The 20124-nt window shown below is 36.2% G+C and overlaps 4 protein-coding genes across 8 annotated transcripts; 1 reads left to right on the forward strand and 3 right to left on the reverse strand.

The window, feature by feature from the left end:
- Positions 1-1656: 1656 nt before the first annotated feature.
- LOC137722769 (glutathione S-transferase L3-like) lies at positions 1657-4225 on the reverse strand. The gene is made up of 10 exons (XM_068461856.1): positions 4015-4225; positions 3834-3902; positions 3496-3556; positions 3153-3239; positions 2947-3045; positions 2751-2856; positions 2594-2670; positions 2370-2477; positions 2012-2092; positions 1657-1906 (listed from the first exon to the last, which is right to left on the reverse strand). The coding sequence occupies exons 1-10, from the start codon at positions 4023-4025 to the stop codon at positions 1895-1897; spliced, it is 711 nt and encodes a 236-aa protein (XP_068317957.1). The 5' UTR covers positions 4026-4225; the 3' UTR covers positions 1657-1894.
- Positions 4226-5188: 963 nt separating this feature from the next.
- On the reverse strand, positions 5189-9705 carry LOC137722768 (thylakoid membrane protein TERC, chloroplastic-like). Of its 4 annotated transcripts, none has more exons than XM_068461853.1 (15): positions 9441-9705; positions 9265-9345; positions 8640-8776; positions 8469-8545; positions 8228-8315; positions 8016-8096; positions 7864-7920; positions 7632-7713; positions 7135-7184; positions 6877-6933; positions 6676-6754; positions 6484-6542; positions 6222-6279; positions 6022-6142; positions 5189-5637 (listed from the first exon to the last, which is right to left on the reverse strand). In XM_068461853.1, the coding sequence occupies exons 1-14, from the start codon at positions 9577-9579 to the stop codon at positions 6051-6053; spliced, it is 1137 nt and encodes a 378-aa protein (XP_068317954.1). In that variant the 5' UTR covers positions 9580-9705; the 3' UTR covers positions 5189-5637; positions 6022-6050. The 4 variants fall into 4 exon arrangements, with proteins under 4 accessions (XP_068317954.1, XP_068317956.1, XP_068317953.1 ...); XM_068461855.1 differs by having other exon boundaries at positions 5191-5637; positions 8640-8746; positions 9441-9703; XM_068461852.1 differs by having other exon boundaries at positions 5191-5637; positions 8619-8776; positions 9441-9703.
- Positions 9706-11575: 1870 nt separating this feature from the next.
- Positions 11576-14601, forward strand: LOC137722433 (protein MODIFIER OF SNC1 11-like). 2 transcript variants are annotated; one of them, XM_068461435.1, is made up of 6 exons: positions 11576-12057; positions 12445-12525; positions 12635-12775; positions 12881-12941; positions 13066-13127; positions 13277-14601. In XM_068461435.1, the coding sequence occupies exons 1-5, from the start codon at positions 11723-11725 to the stop codon at positions 13102-13104; spliced, it is 657 nt and encodes a 218-aa protein (XP_068317536.1). In that variant the 5' UTR covers positions 11576-11722; the 3' UTR covers positions 13105-13127; positions 13277-14601. The 2 variants fall into 2 exon arrangements, with proteins under 2 accessions (XP_068317536.1, XP_068317537.1); XM_068461436.1 differs by having other exon boundaries at positions 13069-13127.
- Positions 14602-17452: 2851 nt separating this feature from the next.
- LOC137722849 (probable protein phosphatase 2C 38) lies at positions 17453-19968 on the reverse strand. Its single transcript, XM_068461950.1, has 4 exons — positions 19012-19968; positions 18488-18855; positions 18167-18403; positions 17453-17905 (listed from the first exon to the last, which is right to left on the reverse strand). The coding sequence occupies exons 1-4, from the start codon at positions 19310-19312 to the stop codon at positions 17696-17698; spliced, it is 1116 nt and encodes a 371-aa protein (XP_068318051.1). The 5' UTR covers positions 19313-19968; the 3' UTR covers positions 17453-17695.
- Between the last annotated feature and the right edge of the window lie 156 nt (positions 19969-20124).

Raw genomic sequence — 20124 nt, forward strand, 5'->3', positions numbered from 1 at the left:
TAATCCACATATATTATAGTACAAGTGGATGACATGTTTAAACTACAATATTAATAACGAAACAATGTGTTATAATATGATTAGGTTGTAACACACTGTGTTTAAAGGTCACGTGGTAAGAAAATCGAAATTGTCTAGTTGGTCTATTCCTCAACCAAACAAACATCGCGTTAGTCTTGTTTGGTGCGTAAAAGTTGAATTGGATTGTACAAATGAAACAAGAATACACCATTTAGACAAAATTAAAATAAATAAATCATTTGGCTAAAAGAATACCAGTAACTTGCTATATATAAACATTTCACAGATTTTCCATCCATCCATCCATCCATCCATCCATCCATCCATCTGGCTTCTCATTACAACCAAAAGAAAGCTATTTCTTACATGATTTACCCGTACACCGATCTCATCATCACGAAAATCGCCTTTGCCGGTCCATCATTATTGGACTAAGAGATGTTGGAAAACTAAGAGTATACAATACTAACAAGTTTCCTAGATTACTAACAGAGGTTAACATGATACCTAAGGCAGTCATGTTTTTGGTTGAAAAATGCAATTCTTCTACTTGTTTAAGACCTTATGTTCCAAAGGTGATAGAACCCTCGAATCTTAGAATAACTCTTCACAAGTAGGGAATCAGATTATATATACACAGACTTCATCTAATTTCCATCTATCGTGGAATTCAGTTACCCGTAGTTGCCGGCAGTTTTCACCGAGTAATGGATAAGCAGTTATCAATTGCTGCATGTTATCCACATATACTTGCTTATAGGAAGCAGTTTTTCCACATGTGCAACTTACATCAGATTGTATTGTTACCAAATACATTTCATCCTTCACTAAATGATAGTTTAGTCCAATTAAGTTTCTAACATTCTCCCATTTGGACGTAAACTAATCATTTAATCGAAATGTTATCACAATTACAATATTGACTCCTTAGTGATCACATCCAGTTACATGTAACTTGCTTCCCCACATCTACCAGTATTAGTTCAAATGTCGAACTCTAGAAAACCATGTGCAGCTCATTGGCACATGGACTCTAAAATCACTGTCATTTGAATCTAATCTGTATGATGTCAAACTTTCAATGAATTTAACATTCATTTTTCTATGATTCAATTCAATCAACTTTATGGTCATCTTTCAGTCATTTAAAAGCATTTTCCAAATGAACTCTTAATAATTTCCATAAAAACTAAGGAGTTAGTTTGACCAAACAATATGGAAAACCATTTAACCCGCACTAGTAAGTTCCGGTTTAGTAATTTCCATAAAAGATAAGGAGTTAGATTCCCTAACCAATAAGGAAATCCATTTAGTCAAACTAGTAAATTACTTGGACAAATTTTTGTGTATCAGGAACACTTGTATTAAACAAATACATGATATTGTAGCCAAATCCTAATTTTTTTTTTTTGTTAGAACATGTAATTTGTTGATCTCTTCTATCTCAGATTAGTATATGTATTTTTCATTACGACGCGATATGATATTAGGAGCATTTTGCATTGTTTTATTTGAAGAGTAGTGTAAGAAAAGATAGAGAACTTCGACTTATAAAATATATATAGAAAAACATTTGGCCAACGTGGTTTGGACTATATTGTTTGGTAATTATCGTTCTTTGCTTTGCAAAGGAAATTCCCTCTTCTGAAGAAAGTGTTGATAGATTACGAGAGGCCGGACCCGAACACCGAACAGAATCCGACGACCCCAATTTTATTCATGTAACAAAGACACTTATACATATCCAAATACACACAAGTCCGTATCTATAACAAGACGACATAATCTGCATACATAATTAAGCTGACGAACAATCCGTGCATGGGCTCAGCCACTTATTTATACCGCGTCCGCAGCAGAATATTTCACAGGTTTACTGTTGCTCCTGTAACGAAAAGTATTCCGCAGAGGTTAGCAAACCAGCATAATGAATATAGAAAGAACGACTGAGCACAAATTTCGTATTTTAGGTCAGCAAAAGAGAATGTACCAGGAATTTCTTCTTGTACGCTGCAACAATCTCCTTTGGATCAGCTTTGGTTACCTTGTATGCCTCAATCTTGTTGATTTCCTGCACAAGGGTATATAACAACCATAATAATCACCATCTTTATGAGATATATTACAGAGGAGCACGTCCTCTATCAAATCCGATCTTAAGATAGTGGTTAACGGAGTGCTTTTGCTTAGAGTTCTTGCTCAGAAACCACTTGAACAGCTAGCTTAGTCTCATGAAACGTTTAAGTTTGTTTTTAAACAGATGAGAGACTGTCATCCGTACACGGGATAAAGCTCAGACAATGGAATCCATAACATTCATTATACAATTCTATGACTTGTTCATGTACCTCCAAGAATGCTGCTACTTTAGGCCTCCCAGCTGTGATGTCATACTTGAATACGTCTGATAAGAAGACTTGGAACTTCTCAACGAACGGGATATAGGCTATGTCCACCTGAATATCACAAATTTTTATCCATTACTTAAGCACTTATGTGTTACTACTAGCTCATTTTATTAGAAATACAAAAACATTAATTGGCATGTAGATACATTGTACATTCAACTTACCAAACTGAACTGACCCAGAAGATATGGCCCATCGTCAAATTTCTTAAGAGCATTTTCCAAGTAATCAAACTGCTCATCTGATGCAGTTAACCAAATTCGTTCAGCATAAATTCATCAACAAAAACAGTCTCTAACGGAAGAATCTTCCAAGTCTTACCAGCTGCTTTTGCCGTGTCTCCTTTCAATGAGCGATACAAGGACCCCACGAAGGTATCCACATAAGTTAATAATTCTTCACCAAACTTTTTTCTCTGAGGGTCGTCCTAAAAACAATTTTGGAGCATCATTTTGGTCAAATTTGTGAGAAACAAAGGCATGTTACTTGAGGCACAATCAAATTCTGGATATCTTACATTGGGGACAAGTGAAGGCCCTTCGAAGTTGCTTTCGAGGTATTTGATCAGATCAAGACTTTCTCCAATGACTTTTCCATTGTGCTCCAGAGATGGCACCTATAAAAATAATCAATCAAGATATTTATCCAGCTTCACCAAATTTTCCACAGATAATCAATGGCAGCAAAGAAGAAAGAACACTAATTTTTGCTCAAAATTTTTACCTTGTTTCCGGGGTAGACCTTTTCCTTGTACCAAGCAGGCCTGTTTTCAAGATCTATACCCACTAACTTAATCTTGTCTTGCAAACCCTGCAACTCAAAAAATTTCAACAAAAACAAACAATAAGACATGGGTTCTGATTAATTCTCAATTTACCAATTCATGAAATGATTAAAATCAAATAACGACGACATATCCATCAAATATAGTGAAAAAAAATCATTTCCGCAATTGGGATTTGTATTTCATCATATTAGCCAATTCCTCAAACAACAAATTGAATGATCTCAGGGCCTTTGCCAGAAGCTCCAAAAACGGAAAATATGGTGAAAAAAGAGAACAAACCTTATAGTTCCTAGTGATCCAAACCCGCTGTGCAAATGGACATGTGTAATTTACGTACAACCTTCAAAACACAAAGCAACCAATACACATTAAAACATGGTAATCACTAAACAAAACGAAACTCAGTGAACAAAAACAGTGACCAAAATGAGAAAAATAAATGAGATTCAGACGAGACAGAAGGCAAAAACAGCCACAAAAATGTGTTTTATGTTGGGGAAATTGGCTGAAATGATCACATTACAAATTTCAAATGCTGAAATAATCGTGTTTCAGTATATATCGTTAGTATTTGAACGTATCAGTTCAGACCAAAAAAGTGGAGGAAAGAGGTAAACCTTGTAGTGCCGTCAAAGAGAGGAGGAGGGGAGGAAGTGGAATCCAACGGTGGAGGAAGTTCCTCATGCCTGCAACACCCAGAAACAAAACAATCTTGGATTAATTTTAGAACAATAAAAAAAATTCAGAAATTCAGACGAACCCAGAAAAAAGAAGGACCACGAAAATGAGAAATCGTACTTGTACGCCATTTTTGGTTCTCTGCAGAGATTTTTTTTTTTTTTTTTAGCAATTAGAATCTGGCGCAGAATGTGTTTGTGTACAAAGTGGGCGGCCGTTTTATAGAGGACTGTGAGGTGGCGGCTGAGTCGCCAACAGTGACGAACTGGTTGCGTTTCTTTTTTCGGTCAAGGAAAATGGGAAATCGTACTTGGACGCCATTTTTGGCAATTAGAATTTGGCGCAGAATGTGTCTGTGTACAAAGTGGGTGGCCGTTTTATAGAGGAACATGAGGTGGCGGTGGAGTCGCTAGCAGTGACGAAATGCTTGCGTGTTTTTTTTTTTTTTTTGGTCAAGGAAAATGGTTGCGTGCGCGACTTTGGTGGTGCATAATAAGTGTCGTGGACTTGATTTCTTAGTCCTTGGATTTTGAGTATCTCGCATGATCTGGGTTTTGGTGTTGGTCGGACGGTTAGAGAGGAGAATTAAGGATGACGACTTTATCCGAGTTTTAATATTGTGAACTAATCATTCTGCTGGTCACTACTTAGTCGGTAATGTATGGCCACTGATAAGTTTGGAAGAGTCTAAAAACTTGGATGGAGCATAGGACTGTCTAATTACAACACCTCTTACATTAAATAAAATCGTATTGAAAAAAAACTGCTTCTGTTGTGCTGTGAGAATAAGCAGCTGTGAAATAAAGCAGCAAAGTGTTTGGTAAACTTTTTTGTAAAAGTGTTGTTGAAATAAAAAAAAGCAGTATTATAACGTTTGGTAAACTTTTATGTAAAACAGATGTGAAAAAAAGCTGAAGCTGAATGTTTACCAAACACAAAAACAGCTCCCAACTTTTTTTGATACCAGCTTTTTTCAGAATCACCTCAATACCAAACCAAGCCTTAAAATATAATAAAATCTTGTGTTTTTGCAAAGGATGTCCAGTAAGACTACCTAGGTCAGGCAGCTCTCTTTAGAATTTAAATTTCAAACAAAGTGAAGAGAACACTTAAATGTGACCATCCTATCACTACATTTTGTTACTAATCCATATATATATATATATATATATATATATATATATATATATATATATGTATATGTATATTATAGTACGAGTGGATGACATATTTATACTTTAAGCTACATTATTAATAGCAAAACACCATGTTATAAGTTAGGCTATAAAACAATGTGTTTGAAGGTTAAATCAAAAGAAAATTGAATTTGTCTGTTTGGTCTATTCCTCAACCAAACAAACATCGTATTGGTCTTGTTTGGCACCTAAAATTGAATTGGATTGGACAAATGAAACAAGAGTAAACCATTTAGCCAAAATAAAAATAAATAAATGATTTGGCTAAAAAGAATATTAGTAACTTGCTATGTATAAACATTTCACAAATTGTCCGTCCATCCATCCATCCATCTGCTTCTCCTTGCAACCAAAAGAAAGCTATGTCTTACATGATTTACCCGTACATCCATCTCATCGTCGATGAAATCGCCTTTGCCGGTCCATCATATTTGGACTAAGAGAAACTTAAATCTTCACATAACTCATGCTCAAACGCTCTGCGAGACATGACCACGGCATGAAAGAAACATTTGATTCCTTCAAATCTTTGCTTTCCTCACTGTTACTGTAACAAAGTATTCACATGTCATACATGAGCTCATGAATCACAAGCATTTTCAAACCAAAGAAAAGAAGAAGAAGAAAGGCAAACAATTTTCTTATAATGTTCTTATCTGCATCTTATCCTTATGTATTATCTACCATTTTCTGGTTAGATCCGCCGTTGGCTTTCTACTCAAAATTTTCTGATTGTTTATCGGTCCACATTTTGTGCCAATAGAATTTATCCAAAAAAATTCTTTTCGCTGAATTTTAATGGTTGTCAATGTCATTGCAAAACTTTTAAGAGCAATTGCTACTATTATTCGTGATATGGAAAAGGCAAGAGTAAATGCCTAGGAAATAATAAAAACGAAAAACAAAAGCAAAAAAAAATTCAGATTTTCACCTGCCCTGAGCTTGAATGGTTGCTTAAAGCTAGTCTGACTTCTTCATTAGACTTAACAGCACCCCGGCACTAAGACTTGTAGCTACAAAGCCAAGAGACACCTCGGTTGATACGTGAAACCCTGTGGAATTGTTGAGAAAAGTTGAATGCAGGATGGATTGAAGATTTTGTATAACTACAATAGTACTTGAAATACCCACCAAAAAAATCCAGGATCATCTTACACCCGATAAAGCCCAGAACAACAGCAATTGATGGCTGAAAAAATAACCTTATTGGACTTTAGTTATCAATAGGAAACAAAGAATCAGGATTAAAAGTTTGATCAAGTGAATCCCTCATTTCAAAATACATGCATATATAGAAACCGGCCCTGTGCTGATGGTTATCTATGGGTGGATGATCACTACTTCATTGTGCAGAAAGAGCTAGAAATTCAGGTAGAAAATGTCAACTTTGTACCTGCAAATACTCCAAGTCTGACATACCCGCAGAAATGAGTGTGTAAAGCGACCTTAAACCTGAACTCAATGGGAAAGGGTCAATTATCAACTACTGCAGAAATGCGCACAGATCCAGAAATAATATTGTAACTGTATAGCAACTTATTCACGGAAATATGGTCAATTGAAACCTAAATCTAACAAGAATTACCTACGATCGCAAAAAGATTAGAACTGAAAACTATGAATGGATCCCGAGTAACGCCAAAAACTGCTGGTATAGAGTCAACCTAAAGAAAATGAAGCATCATATCAATATCCATTACAACAATAAGTGGAAAAGCAAAGATATATGTTACATAAATGTATTGTATATATATGTCTGACATTATTGGTAGGTGAGGAAACCTACAGCGAATGCTATGTCACTGAGCTCAATAACTGCTACCGTGAGAAGTAAAGGTGTGGCCTGCCCAAAACGTTTGACACCTGTTAGAGATCAAGTAGCCATTAATTTAACAAAAATATTGATTTTCAATTTGGATTCACAAACTGTGGCATCTTGATCCAGAGAAAGTTGTAAATTACATCTGTGCAGTTTAAGACTTTTATACCTCCACAACCGTGTGATAAAATGTTGTAACCTAAGAAGATCCCATCAACAACTTACCTTCCGGACACCATCTTGAAATGTAAAAAATTGATTGCCATCATAATTAGCTGCAAAAATCCACCAGAAAAAAGGTATGGATTAAGATCATATACCAAAAAGAAGCTAGTGCAAAGTGAGTGTTTGCAAGATAGCCGATGATCTACAGGTAGCAAAATAATATAAAGGATTAAAATTTGCAGGACGAAGCAAAATCCTTTTTTTTTTTTCCTTTTTCTTATTCTGATATAGTGTAAAATTCAAGTAAGCAAAGTCTCACCAAACTAAAATATTCCGCCCTAAAGATGGTCTCCTAGGCATGGCTATATTCAAAGGTCATGCTCAAGTTTATTTAATAAAAGTGAGATAAAAAAATGAGCTAAATAAGACAAAGGATCAGATCAGCCCCAATAAATTCAGAATTTCCAGTTTCGGTCTAAGCTTGAATTACCAAGAATCAACAAATAGCACTTCAACCAAAAAGTAAGAAGAAAATAAGTACACAGTAAAAACATTACACGTGACAGGGATAAATCTCTGGCATGTCTTCACAATAAAATTGTTGGATAGATCAGTGTTATCTTCTTCACTGGAAAATAGCTAGAACAGTAAACAAAAAATTTGAGTCATTTGATGGCAAGAAGTCGATAAGTGCAGAATTACAAGTTTGTTTTAAGGAGTAATGTCGTTCCACGAAAATGTATAAGAAAAAAGATAGTTATCACAACATTTTTAGAATAGAATATTCACCTTGAAAGATGAGTAAAGGAGTATTGCAGCCAGCAAAAGATTTACCGCCTCAAACCTCTAAACAACACATCACAAAAATTTCAAAATAAGCACATAAAGACAAGAACTATAGATTCACAAACACGCATATGCACCGAGAACTATAAGTTTACCTGAAGTGTGGCTGTTCCAAGGAGTATTAATGTCAAACGGAAGACCACCGCTCCAGCAATGCCATAAGAAAGTACTCGACTCTATAGTTCGGAAAGCAAACTTTTCGTAACCATTAATTACCAGACAGCTTGAATCTTTCAAGAACAATCCTTTACATAAAATTGAGAACCTATCAAGCATAAATTTGAATGCTAAAAGGTTTACAAATTACCTGATACATAATTGGCACTTTGAAGTACTTGAAAACTAGAACAAAGACAAACAGATTGTCTACTGACAAGCTTTGCTCCAGTAAATACCTGGTACATCCTAACATTCAGAATGCAGCACAAAATATACACATGTTGCCTACTTTGATTAAGACACCGGAAAATAACTAATGCTTCAAAACACAAGAAGTTTAACTTCCTATCCTCTGTTAGAAAGCTTTCACAGTGCAAATTTCTGCATACCCGGCAAAGAACTCCGATGCCTTGCCAACTCCGTCTTTAAAGCCCACACCAATGCCAAATGCTACCGCAGCACACACCTAAAGAAATTAATAGCAACAGTTATCAGCATTGTTGAAGTAGACAGTTCAAATTAAGCTGAGAGGTGCTCACCCACAAGGCTACAGTTCTTACAGAAGCAGCATAAGCGTCGCGCCCCTTAATTTTATCGGGAGAGTCATTGTGAGAGGGTTCCACATTACTAATGCCATCTCGGGACGCAGAATCACCCCTCTTTTCTTCTGGAGATTCAAGCAGAAAGTTCATATAAACTACAGAAAAGTATTAAAATTTGACATAATTTCGCAAAAATTTCAAAATTGTCAGTCCTTTGGATCTAAATTTGTTAAACTCAAGTTACATGAACTTATCAATGAAACATACAGTTAGTGTTTTAAATTGAGCCCTTAAAAGAGGGCTTTTTTTTTTTTTTCACAAGAATCCTTTGATAACATTACATTTTTGAGAAAAATACTTCGTGTCCAATACTTCGGAATATTACCATCCTGAATTTCAATTGTAGAAGGGCACAAAAGGGTTTTAGCAACTAAAAACCAATTAGAACATTACAGTTTGCCTAGCTGAGGGTGTTTTTTCTCAATTGAACTCTTGGTGTAATTTTATGAAACTTAAATAGTTGTGAGGGTGTTTCTTCTAATTTACTAATGTCAAAATTAATATGCATAATTCAAGTGGGCAACTTTCATTTGCTCGTGAATCTCAAATTTACATCCGACGAGTGTTAGAAACTGGTAGTCACCTGAAGTGGATAAATCATCATCCTGCTCAGTTGCTCTAGAACGTGCAATCGGCGCGGATTGGCCGCGGCGGCAGTGGCCGCCTGCAATCCAAATTCCAACAATACAAATATGTAAATCAGAAAAGGAAATTGCAGATATAAAATTGAAGCACGGAAGCGTGAGTGAGAGACCGTACGGATGGGAACAATGTGATGGTGAATGAAGTGAGGCATACTCCAATTTGGGGCTGGTGATGGCAGCGAAACCCTAGGCAGGCGGGAGTTGAGCTTCAGATGGATGTGGACGCCATTATGGATGACGGAAGCCGTGCCCATGTCGGTGATGAGGGAGAGAATTTGGTGCCAAATTCAAATGAGGAAAAGGGGAAGAAGAGAAAAAGGAGCTCCGTGTAGCGTGCAGTACACTAGTAATAGCAGTTGTAATGTGCGGTGGGTATCTTATCCCTTCCTTTGGATAAATTGGCCACACAGAAAAATTGGAACAATTTAAAAGCACGAGAATAAATGCTTTGTTATACATGGTCAAAATAAAGAGAACACTTGCTAGAGATCAAAGTAGAACGAAAACACTATATTACACTGTTTATTTTCTTTGCATGCCAAACGAGTGAACTAGACGTAGAAGATGAGATTTGAAGGAAGCAATATTATTTCTATGCTTTTCTTCTTTTGTTATGTAAGGGAAGAGCAAAGTTGGCATAACTTGTTTACTGAGATTGAAATGGATAGATAAAAGGGGAAGATTTTTACATTACAAAAGTCCGTTTATATAGGGAAGCCTTACACTCGTAGAAAACAAGTGGTATAAGTGAAAATCCTCATTCATTTTACTACTTCATCTCTGTAAAACTTATCCTACCTAAAGCCTTTAATTGGTGTCATCAAGGTACATTTTGGTTGCATGTTGCTTTGCTTCTTCATGTATTTTTATGTGTGGCATTTACACTATATTTCACAACATAATTAATTAATCACAATTTAAAGGGCTCGTTGAGATTTCCTAGAACTTTATCGAATGTCCCTCAAAATACTAATGTTAGGTAAACCATTTTTTAGACTAAATTTGCAAATTATGTTGTGTGTCACCAATAGAAAATAAATAGGTTAATCAACTATTAACTAATTATCCAATTATCAACAAGTACATCATATGATTTAAATAGATGGAATTCCTAATATTACCGTCCCTCAAATGGGACTGAGATTTCCTAGAATGAATAAAAGTTGTTTTATGAGGACTACAAAAATGCATGATTGTATTATGATAAATAAATTGCAAAACAAAATGATATATAGAGAACAACACTTGTAATTGTAATGAGTGTTTATCCACATATTCAATAAATTTCTTACAATTTATTGGAAAAAGTAAAATGCAAAAAGATAGTTATCTATTTTCTATCTGAGTGAAACTCTCAACCAAAGCCATATCTTATATATAAAAAATAAAAAAAATGAAGCAAAAAGTCACAAAAAAACACCAAACTCACTTAGACCGTCTAGGCAGACTAAGTGGATGTCTAGGCGAGTCTAGGCGGGTGCCTAAGCGTGTCTGTGCATCATTTTTTTATTTTAGATGTCTGAGACTGATCATAGCGGTGACTAGCTGTTTAGCGCTTAGACGATCTTAGACGAAGACTTTTAGAATTCTCAAGTTCTTTATGGGTATGCACTTGGAATCTGGATCCTCTTTGTGAAGATTTTAGGAATCCGTGAATTGTGTCCGTTCATCGTACATGGTACGATCAGAAATCATTTTAATTTTTTTTATTTAATTGAACACAAATAGTATCTAATGAAAACTAATCGTACGATATACGATAAATGGATAAAATCCACGGATCCTCATAAAGAGGATCCGGAAAGGATCCTGTTGGATGCACTTTAATCCTTTTAGTTAAAATTTGGACATATTTAATAATAAAAGCACTTGTAACAACACTACTTACTTTAACAGCAATTTCATATATTTATACAATAATATATTTATACTGAATGATGTGTGAGTACTATTTTTTTTGTACAATAATATATTTATAGTGAATGATGTGTGAGTGTTATTGAACTTGTCATTTTCAAAATTTGAACCTAAAAGTTATTACTTACAAATAAAATGAATACTATTAGGTTATAATATTAATGACTGTTTGGAAGTACAAAATAATAAGACTATGTGGTCGAACATGATACACAAGTTTTAATCAAGTTTTAGTACAATATTATCGTAATCTCGTATCATGTAAATTATTTTCGGCCAAACACAGATAATTTACTTTTCAGGCTGGACATAACAGGCAAAATATCCCCTCCAAAATTCTCACGCTTCTTGTTTGCACTTTCACTTTCTTCGCATTCTCACAACCTAAGCCGCACCACGCCCAAACACCTCCTTCACTCCTCTCTCTCTCTAACCTTTTTAGCCGCACTTCTCACGCGCTCCCCGATTCCCAATTCTCCAATGGCCACCGACACACAGAAGCCCAGCGACACCACCACCGCCGTAGAAACCCCTAAGAAAACCCTAGGCACCTCCCCGGTCCCACCCACCTCCACAATTTCGGATCCACCCGAAAATCCGTCCGGCGGCACTCCCTCTGATCTACCTCCGTCGTCCGAGGTTAACTCCGAAGAAAACGGGTCCAAGGCCGACTCCGAGGATGCCAAGACTGGCTCTGCCGCCGGTGACGCGGCTGCTCCGGCTACTGCCATTGAGAAGAAGATGCGCCGTGCCGAGCGGTTTGGGATATCCGTGCAGCTCACCGAAGAAGAGAAACGCAACTCTCGTGCTGAGAGGTAATTGGGGTTAGGGTTTTCTAGGGTTAGGGTTTTTTTATTTTTTATTTTTTTTTATTTTGGCTTTCTGGTAAGAAGAGTAGAAAATAGATTTATGGAAACCGAATGCACCCATTGTTCTAACATTCACAAACAGGGCACTTATGAGCAGAATATTAGTTCTTGATAATTAAAAAAAGATTATGATTTTATTAATTGAAGGATAATGATACTTGAATTGATGATATGAGATTTAATTGTAGTGATAATACATTCTTAGATCAGTAAGGATAATATGTTTGTTTGAATTTGATGAGGATTTGACTTAATTTAATTGTAGTGACAATACATCCGTATATTATCCGCTGAGAATTGCGTTTCTAAAGGTGGTGTTTGATCTTATGTCAGGTTTGGTACTGTTTCGACATCGCTTGGATCCCAAGCATCTGAAAAACCAGAGGACCTAAAGAGGAAGGCTAGAGCAGAGAGGTTTGTCATGGAGTGCTTGTTCAGAATTCTTGAATTTGATTCTACCAAATATTGGGTTATTTGTTTGTTTTGTATTAAAGATTGTCATTAATCTCTTCATTGTTATCAGGTTTGGTCTTCCTGGCCCAGCTGTGGTAGGTGATGAGGATGCAAAGAAGAAGGCTCGTCTTGCTCGGTTTGCACCTATTTCCAAGACAGATACTAAAGCTGATCCTCAGGAAGAAGAAAAACGAAAGGCAAGGGCACTCAGGTATGTAGCACTCAAGGCCTGATGATTATATTTTCTGTATTTTCTCAATTGAGGTTTCTTTTTGTTTGTTTTAATTCTCCTGAATCGTTTATGTTATATTTCTAGGTTTTCAAACACCTCAAAGGGTTCTCTTACTCAAGTGAATGAAAAGGGTAATGTTGAGCCGGTAAGAGACTCTTAGTTTGATTTTTATTGGAACATTTTGTAAAAGACTTCTTTTTTTTTTTTTTTTTTCCTTTTTCATTCTGCTTCTTGCAGTGCTGATCTTTTTTTTTTTTTTAATAAACTAGAAGGCAGCCATAGTGGGCAGCGCTGGTGGAGGGGTCTGAAAAGAAGCTTCATTTTCTTAGTAGTAAGTTAACTTTTATGAAATTTGGGAGTTATGCAACCAGTTTTAATCTACTTTCCAATCTGTTCCCCTTCTTGATTAGTATACAAGTATGTTATGTTTGTGTTCCTTGAGCTGCTTCAGTTTGTCTTATACTTCTGTTTCTTATGCAGGTATAGGATTCTAACATTTTGTGGTTCCCTCAAAGGCGTCCGTAACGGTACCTATCTCTGATTGCATGGATTATCAGGTCGAGTATTTTCCCAATGGTCGTTAGTTATCTTCTACCAGTCACTGAACACAATTTGGCGGCATAGGGGAGCGTAATTTCATGCTTGGTTTTGGTTCCTTTATCAATTTTCCTGGCAAGGCTTTGAATAATCAACAACTACCTACTTAGTGTTAACCTACCCTGCAATCTAACAAGAATGTCAGAAATTCAGTATTTATGACGTAGGGAAAATTTAATACTTGAGGATGCATTAGTGGCAACTTTTGTGTGGTCATTCATCCAATTTACGTATACAAAGATAATATCTCGTAATTGTTTGCCTTGAATAAACATGATGCAGTGTTGAACAGAGTTCTGAAGTTGGTTTGCTAAGTCTACACCTTCTGATATGTTACTAGCTGTGCTGAAATGTGCTGATAACCAACTTAATCCATTACTGTGGGATCCAGTCTTAGTTTTCTAGGCAATCGATCCTTGTAATATTAGTTATTGGTGGTCAAATTTTTAACTTTTGATGGTGCGTCATGTTATTTAAGAAGCAGAAGAGTCGAGCTCATGCACAGTTGAAGATGGCTGCAATAATGGAGTTTTGTTAGGGTGTTAGATATCTAGCTTGTTACAGGACCTGCATAGTTTTATTGACTTGTGTGCTAGCTTAAGTGAAGTGGATCTTTGTTTCTATTTTTTGGGTGGGGGGTTATGTTTCGGGTTTATTGTTGATGATAGTACATTGCAACACATCTTCTCACCATCGTGGTTTTGATTCTATTTGTTCATATTGACTATCTTTTCTTAATGCCATTGGTCGGGATCAGGTTAGATGAGGTGTGTGGGCAAATCCTAAGTATTGCTGTTCAACACTGCCATGTTTGTCATGTCTAAGATGGATTTAACTGACTTGAAGCTAACTTTTGTAAGATGGAAATCTTAAACATGTATTAGTTTTTCATATTTGCTCAACAGAGGATTTCTCGAGACTCTGGTGTTAGAATTTCTGCTATTCTTGGTCGGCAATCTTGGGGTAAGTAGACAATTTGGAGGTGGTTGTTGGTTTTCTTAAGCCTTGCTGGGTTAGTTCTGCAAACTACAGGTAGGATACCAGGAACGGATTGTACTCGTTAATACTTTGGTCAGTTTTTGCTGTGTAATTTTTAAATTTTGTAGAAAAATCCACCTCATGTGGAAATTCATGTTTTGTATTAGGTATTGGGAACGGAAGGACCTGATTAACTTAATTTTGGAGGGAATCACAAAATGTTTGTTACATTCTCCGTCTGTTCAAGTTATCAAATTGCTAATTAATTTCTTTGTTATTGCCATATTGATGGGTACTTGTGAGGTATCCTGTCTGTCTGAGTTTGCAAATTAAAAAACATGAAAGGTAATGATTGGTTTATTATTTAATCGTTGATAAATGTGTTTATTTCTATTGGTGATACATCATTTAGTTTGCAAATTGTCTTCAAATTTAGTCTCTCTAGCATTATCTTTCTTTTTATCGATTTGCATGGCTATTTTTGATCTCTCCTTTTTTCCACGTGCCCTCGTCCCCTCATTGTTTCCATCCCTCAACCCTACTTGTACTCTTTGAACAAAACAAATGACGGAAACAATGAGGGGAGGGGAGTGCATAAGGGGAAAAGAGGAGCGTGGAACTCATTACTTGATTTATTGTTTTGCTGGTTGTTGTGCATAGGGGTGGGTTCGGTATGGTTACCGTATAAAACTCTTGTACCAATTATCATACCAAACATTCGGTTTGGGAAAATCTATGACTATTATCGTACCAAACTTTTGGTATACCGAAGTTTGGTATTGCTAAATAATTCGGTTGGCATGGTATGATAATGATAATTGTCACTTTGTTTTTGGACAAAATCAGTTTTTGTTTTTTTAACCCAATACAAGGACAAAACTTTTTTTTATTTTTAATGTAGCCTAAATTCATCTATTATTCTTCATTCACAATTCACACACATAATAATTCAAATGATGCATCAAGATTTATGATGAAAATTAAGCTTACAATCCAAATAGAAGTTAAGAAGCAAAACAAATAGAAGTTAAAGTTTCAAACCAAATGAAAATTGAAACTAAACTTCAAAAAGTAAAATCATTGATCATTGCTTCAAGCTTGAGATGTCGAAGCTTTTGGAGGAGGAATTGAACTTGTAGAAGACTGAGCTTGTGTCAAGCCTACATTATAAACATAGAAAACATATTAGTGACAAAAAAAATTAAAGTTGAAAACCATTTGATAACAAATTTACTAAAAAAATTAAAGCATTACTTGTTTCCACTTCTTTCATTTCCTTGTAAAATTGAAGCATATATTCCGTTGGTTCCTTGTAGAAGTTTACTTCATTCGCTTAAGCCAATCACTAGTACACACTAGTGCCTCTATTATTTTAGGAGTCAAAGATGCCTTAAAAGGGACCACAACCCTTCTCTCTAGGCTAAATGCATTTTCACTAGCAATAGTAGAAGTGGGTATTGCAAAGATATCATTGGCCATTTGTGAAAGAATTGGAAATTCCTTTGTGTTTGATTTCCACCAATTCGAGAGATCAAAGTCATCAACAACAATGCTAATATAAGTAGGGTTTTATATTCAAATGATTGGAATATTATAAATATAAATAAATAAATATATATATATATATATATATATATATTATAAATATGTATTATATAATTTATAAATATATATTATATTATATTTTTGGTATAGTACAATAATACCGTGGTAATGATATCCAATACCAATATCGTACTATGAAATTTTGTTACGATACAATACTATATTATTACTGATGTATGACACGATTAGCAATTCAGTTAGCATGACAATTTGACAAAAATATCCATCCCTACCCTAGTGTGCATGTGAACATGGAAAGTGGGTAAACATCGATTTTGAAAACGACAAATATCTGTAATTAGGTGTAGTTTAATTATTGGTTTAAACATCTTTATTAGCCTCAACTCTCAAATTTGCTTTTTGGATTTCATGGTTTGTTGTACAAGGATCTTCGCCGGATCTCCTAAGAATTCCACAATCGTGTCGGTTCATCGTGCATTATGTGGTCAGAAATAATTTAAAATTTAAAATTTAAAATTCAAATACAAATAATACCAAACGAAAACTGATCGCACGATATACGATGAACAAACATGATTGTTGGATTCCTAGGATCTCTATGAAAAGGATCCCGCGAGGATCCTTTTCCTTGATTTCAGAGGGTGCTGGAATCATTCCCAAAATTTAATATTTGGAAATCATTTCCAAAAAAAATTATTTTCCTCTATAGCAGTGTTGTAATCATTTCCAAATTAGGAAAACTAATGAAAATAATTTGAAAATTTTGAGTTTTAACGATAACGACAAAATAAAGGGTAAAATGAATAGTACCATGATTGACTTTTTAGTATAAAAATGTGGTTTTTCGTTAAAATGAACGGTACCAAGAGTTTTTCATTAAAGTTCCCTTCCAAATATTGTACTTTGCCCACACCCCCCCCCCCGCGGGGCCCCCGGGTTATGAACGAAGTTGCTCCTGGTTTCACCCAACAAAAATACTTTCTAGGTTCCTTTGTCTGTCCGGACTTCCAATTTGAAATTCGAACTTATTTCAGGCGTAAATGTGAATGTTTTTAATTAATTAAGTTACAGTTCCTTGCATAATTCGAGCCTCTATGTGTTGAATGAAAATTCGACATTTTAATGTGTCAAATCAAAGTTACTAGAATACGTTACTTTGAATCTAACGGTGTATCAAATTTCAACGCTAAAGTGAATGCTGGGGTTGAACTATTTGTTTGCCTTTGGATGACAATGAATATAAATAAAAAGACGGACCTCAAGCTAAGAAGGCTTTTCGCTTGATTAAGATCGGGGAAGGAACGTTTATCCTATGCAATGTTACCCTTACTTTACAAAAAAGTTGTTTCCATGATTTGAAGCTGTGACCTTTTGGTCACGAATGAGCAACCTTACCTTTTGGTCATAAAGGATAACAATGAATATGATTACATGGAATAATCCCATATAAATGGTTATGGGGTTTTAAAATCCTAGACGGGGGGATGCAGGGTATTCCTTTCTCAACTGCAAAGAGAAGGCTCAAAGTTTTTTATTTTTATTCAAACGATATTCTAACTTGATACAGATTTGAGCTTCGGTGGAAAGTGGGGATTACTTCTCTTGCCCCACTTAGCTACGCCCAGATCTGTGATCCAACGTTAAATTTATAGATTACAATTTACAAGAAGGAACCGAGTTAAAGAAAATATTTTGGTAACAGCACTTGCTGCCTTTTCCCAAAACAGGATATCAATATAACAGAACGCCGATCTAGAACTAGAAGTTGGGTTTTAATGAAAAATGAGAATTGCGTGGGGAGCTTCCATTTTTCAACAGGCTTTGATTCAGAAACACCACCACCACCGTGATGTCGTCGTGAAAATGTCGCCTTACTCCGCGCTCGATTTTCCTCAAATCTGCGTACCTCACTTCCCTTTTCTTAGCTGCTTCTTCTAGTGCAGCTTCAATCAGCTTTCTTGCTACTCCCTGCATTACCAAGAAAATAGAAAATGTTCATTAACCTCATCATGTAAGTGATGATGCTGTGTAATCTAGCTCCTTCCCCGAGCTTTTCCGATTTTCACACTCTCATTTTCTTCTTCTGCGCTCCTCTCATTGATTATTTTAATCCCAAAGCTAATAAAAAAAAAGGAGTGCATGGGAGAAAAGAGGAGTGTGAAAATCACTTTCGGGTAAAAACAAAGGGTGTGCGGAAGAAGTGTAATACAGATGGATGTGGAGATTGACCTTGCGGGGGTAATCGTTGACAATGTCGACAGCCTCCTGGTTGCTAAGATGCTCCCACAGACCATCAGAAGCGAATATGAGAAACTGATCTTCCGGTTGGAGTTTAATTACCGATACTTCAGGTTCCGGGATTAGAATTGGCTTGAGGAACGGTTCAGGTAGCCTATATTTTAGGGGTAGAGGCTCTCTGTTGAACTCTGCATTCTTCAAGTACGCGTCACCAATTGATCTCGAAACCTGCAAATTAAGGATATTAGTATTAGTATCTGAGTTCAAATCTCATGGACGACAATTGTTGAATTAAAAGAAGAAAGATGGTACCTGAATGAGGCCTTTAACGCGCCAAACTCGTTGCCTTAAAACGACAATCTTTGAATCGTGTGGATGCAACGACTTGAGTTCCTCTCTCACGGATTCTATGCTTGCATTGTGCTCTGCAGATAACTGAATAGCCATGACTTCTTTAGTTGCCCTTTCTAATTTTCCTAGAACCACCCTAGAGTCCCCAACATTTGCTGTGTAAAGCAGTCCATTGCATATTATCCCCACCAAACAACATGTTCCCGCAGATGCAATTTGTGGCTTGCTTTGCCACTGCTTCTTCACCACGGAGAGAAAACTCTCTTCCGTCGCCAAGTACGCCTTCTTGATCACGTTTTCCGACATGCATCGATGCTCAGCTGCAATTCCTGCTTTCCCAATTAGGGTTAGAAAACGGTTAGTTAGCTTAACATTCATCTTTTAGCCTCCTGATGGCCGAGAAAGTATTAAAATATTCAGTTTCGAGTGCAAATGGCTAAGAGATGAGGCACGAGGGAAATTAAAAAGACAAACTTTTAACATACTTTTTAGATTGCAGAAGAGATTTTCATTGACGTATCTTGAAGCCTCAGGCCCTCCGTGTCCATCATAAACTCCAACAAAAGTCCCCAGAGGACCGGCTTTCGTTGTACACAGAGGACCGGATTCGAGCTGGCTTTGATCCTCGATAACAGAATTGGCCTGAATGGCAGCCATTGAGAATTCTCCCCAAGCATGCTGCCCAAAGTCCTTGTACCATAACAACCCATCAACCCGGCCGCTGGCTTCCCCACCACGGCTAGGTCCATCATCCACTGCAGAAGGCCTCCAACATGACACAACCATTTTTCCAAGCAACAACTTTATAACACACAACAAAACTTTTGTATCATATCATCATCCAAACGAGCCGGCAATCAGAAAATTGATCAAATCGAGATCAAGAGCAACGAGAGCAAGAATTAGGCTGAACCCCAGCTTCTGTTTATGTTTCAAACCCGAAACCCCGTTCTCAACATTCTTACACCCTTCAAAACCAGACACCATTAATATGAACAGAAGTTTAAGAAAAATGCCAAAGGGGTATGGGGAGGTAAGGTCAAGTCACAAATGTGTCTTCGGACCAGAAGGCAAATAGTTTAAATGTTTGTTCAGAGAATATGGAGGCCTGCTGGTTCTGTGTATCTTGAATTAGGGTTAAATACTTCTGGTTTTTCGATATGTGCCATTTTTGAGGAGCAAACTTAGCTGTAAAAGCACATACAGATTTGGAAATTGCAGAGGTTGGTCTGTGATCAGATGATCAGAGTGATCAGAGGGAGCACTGGATAAGAAAAGGGTTTGGAGTTTTTTGACAGAAGATCTTCAAATTGTGGTCAGATGAGATCTAAGATGGGAAATAATAAGAGATTTTTGAGTTACAAAGCTCTGACATTGCTTGTGTTTTTTCTTGTTTTTTGATGTTTTTTTTTTTTGGGTTTGTGAGAGACTTTCCCATTCCATGATGGAGGTTTTGAGTTTCTATGTGACCTTTATTAGAAAGTAACCCAAGATTTTAGGCAACATTTTGGGCAATGAAGGAATAAAAAAAAATTTAAATTTAAGGTAAACTGTAGATACGCGTAAATAATCACCATAAATTTAAACGCGTCTTGGAT

The sequence above is a fragment of the Pyrus communis genome, chromosome 17 (genome assembly GCF_963583255.1).
Source record: "Pyrus communis chromosome 17, drPyrComm1.1, whole genome shotgun sequence".
Taxonomy (NCBI): Eukaryota; Viridiplantae; Streptophyta; class Magnoliopsida; order Rosales; family Rosaceae; genus Pyrus; species Pyrus communis.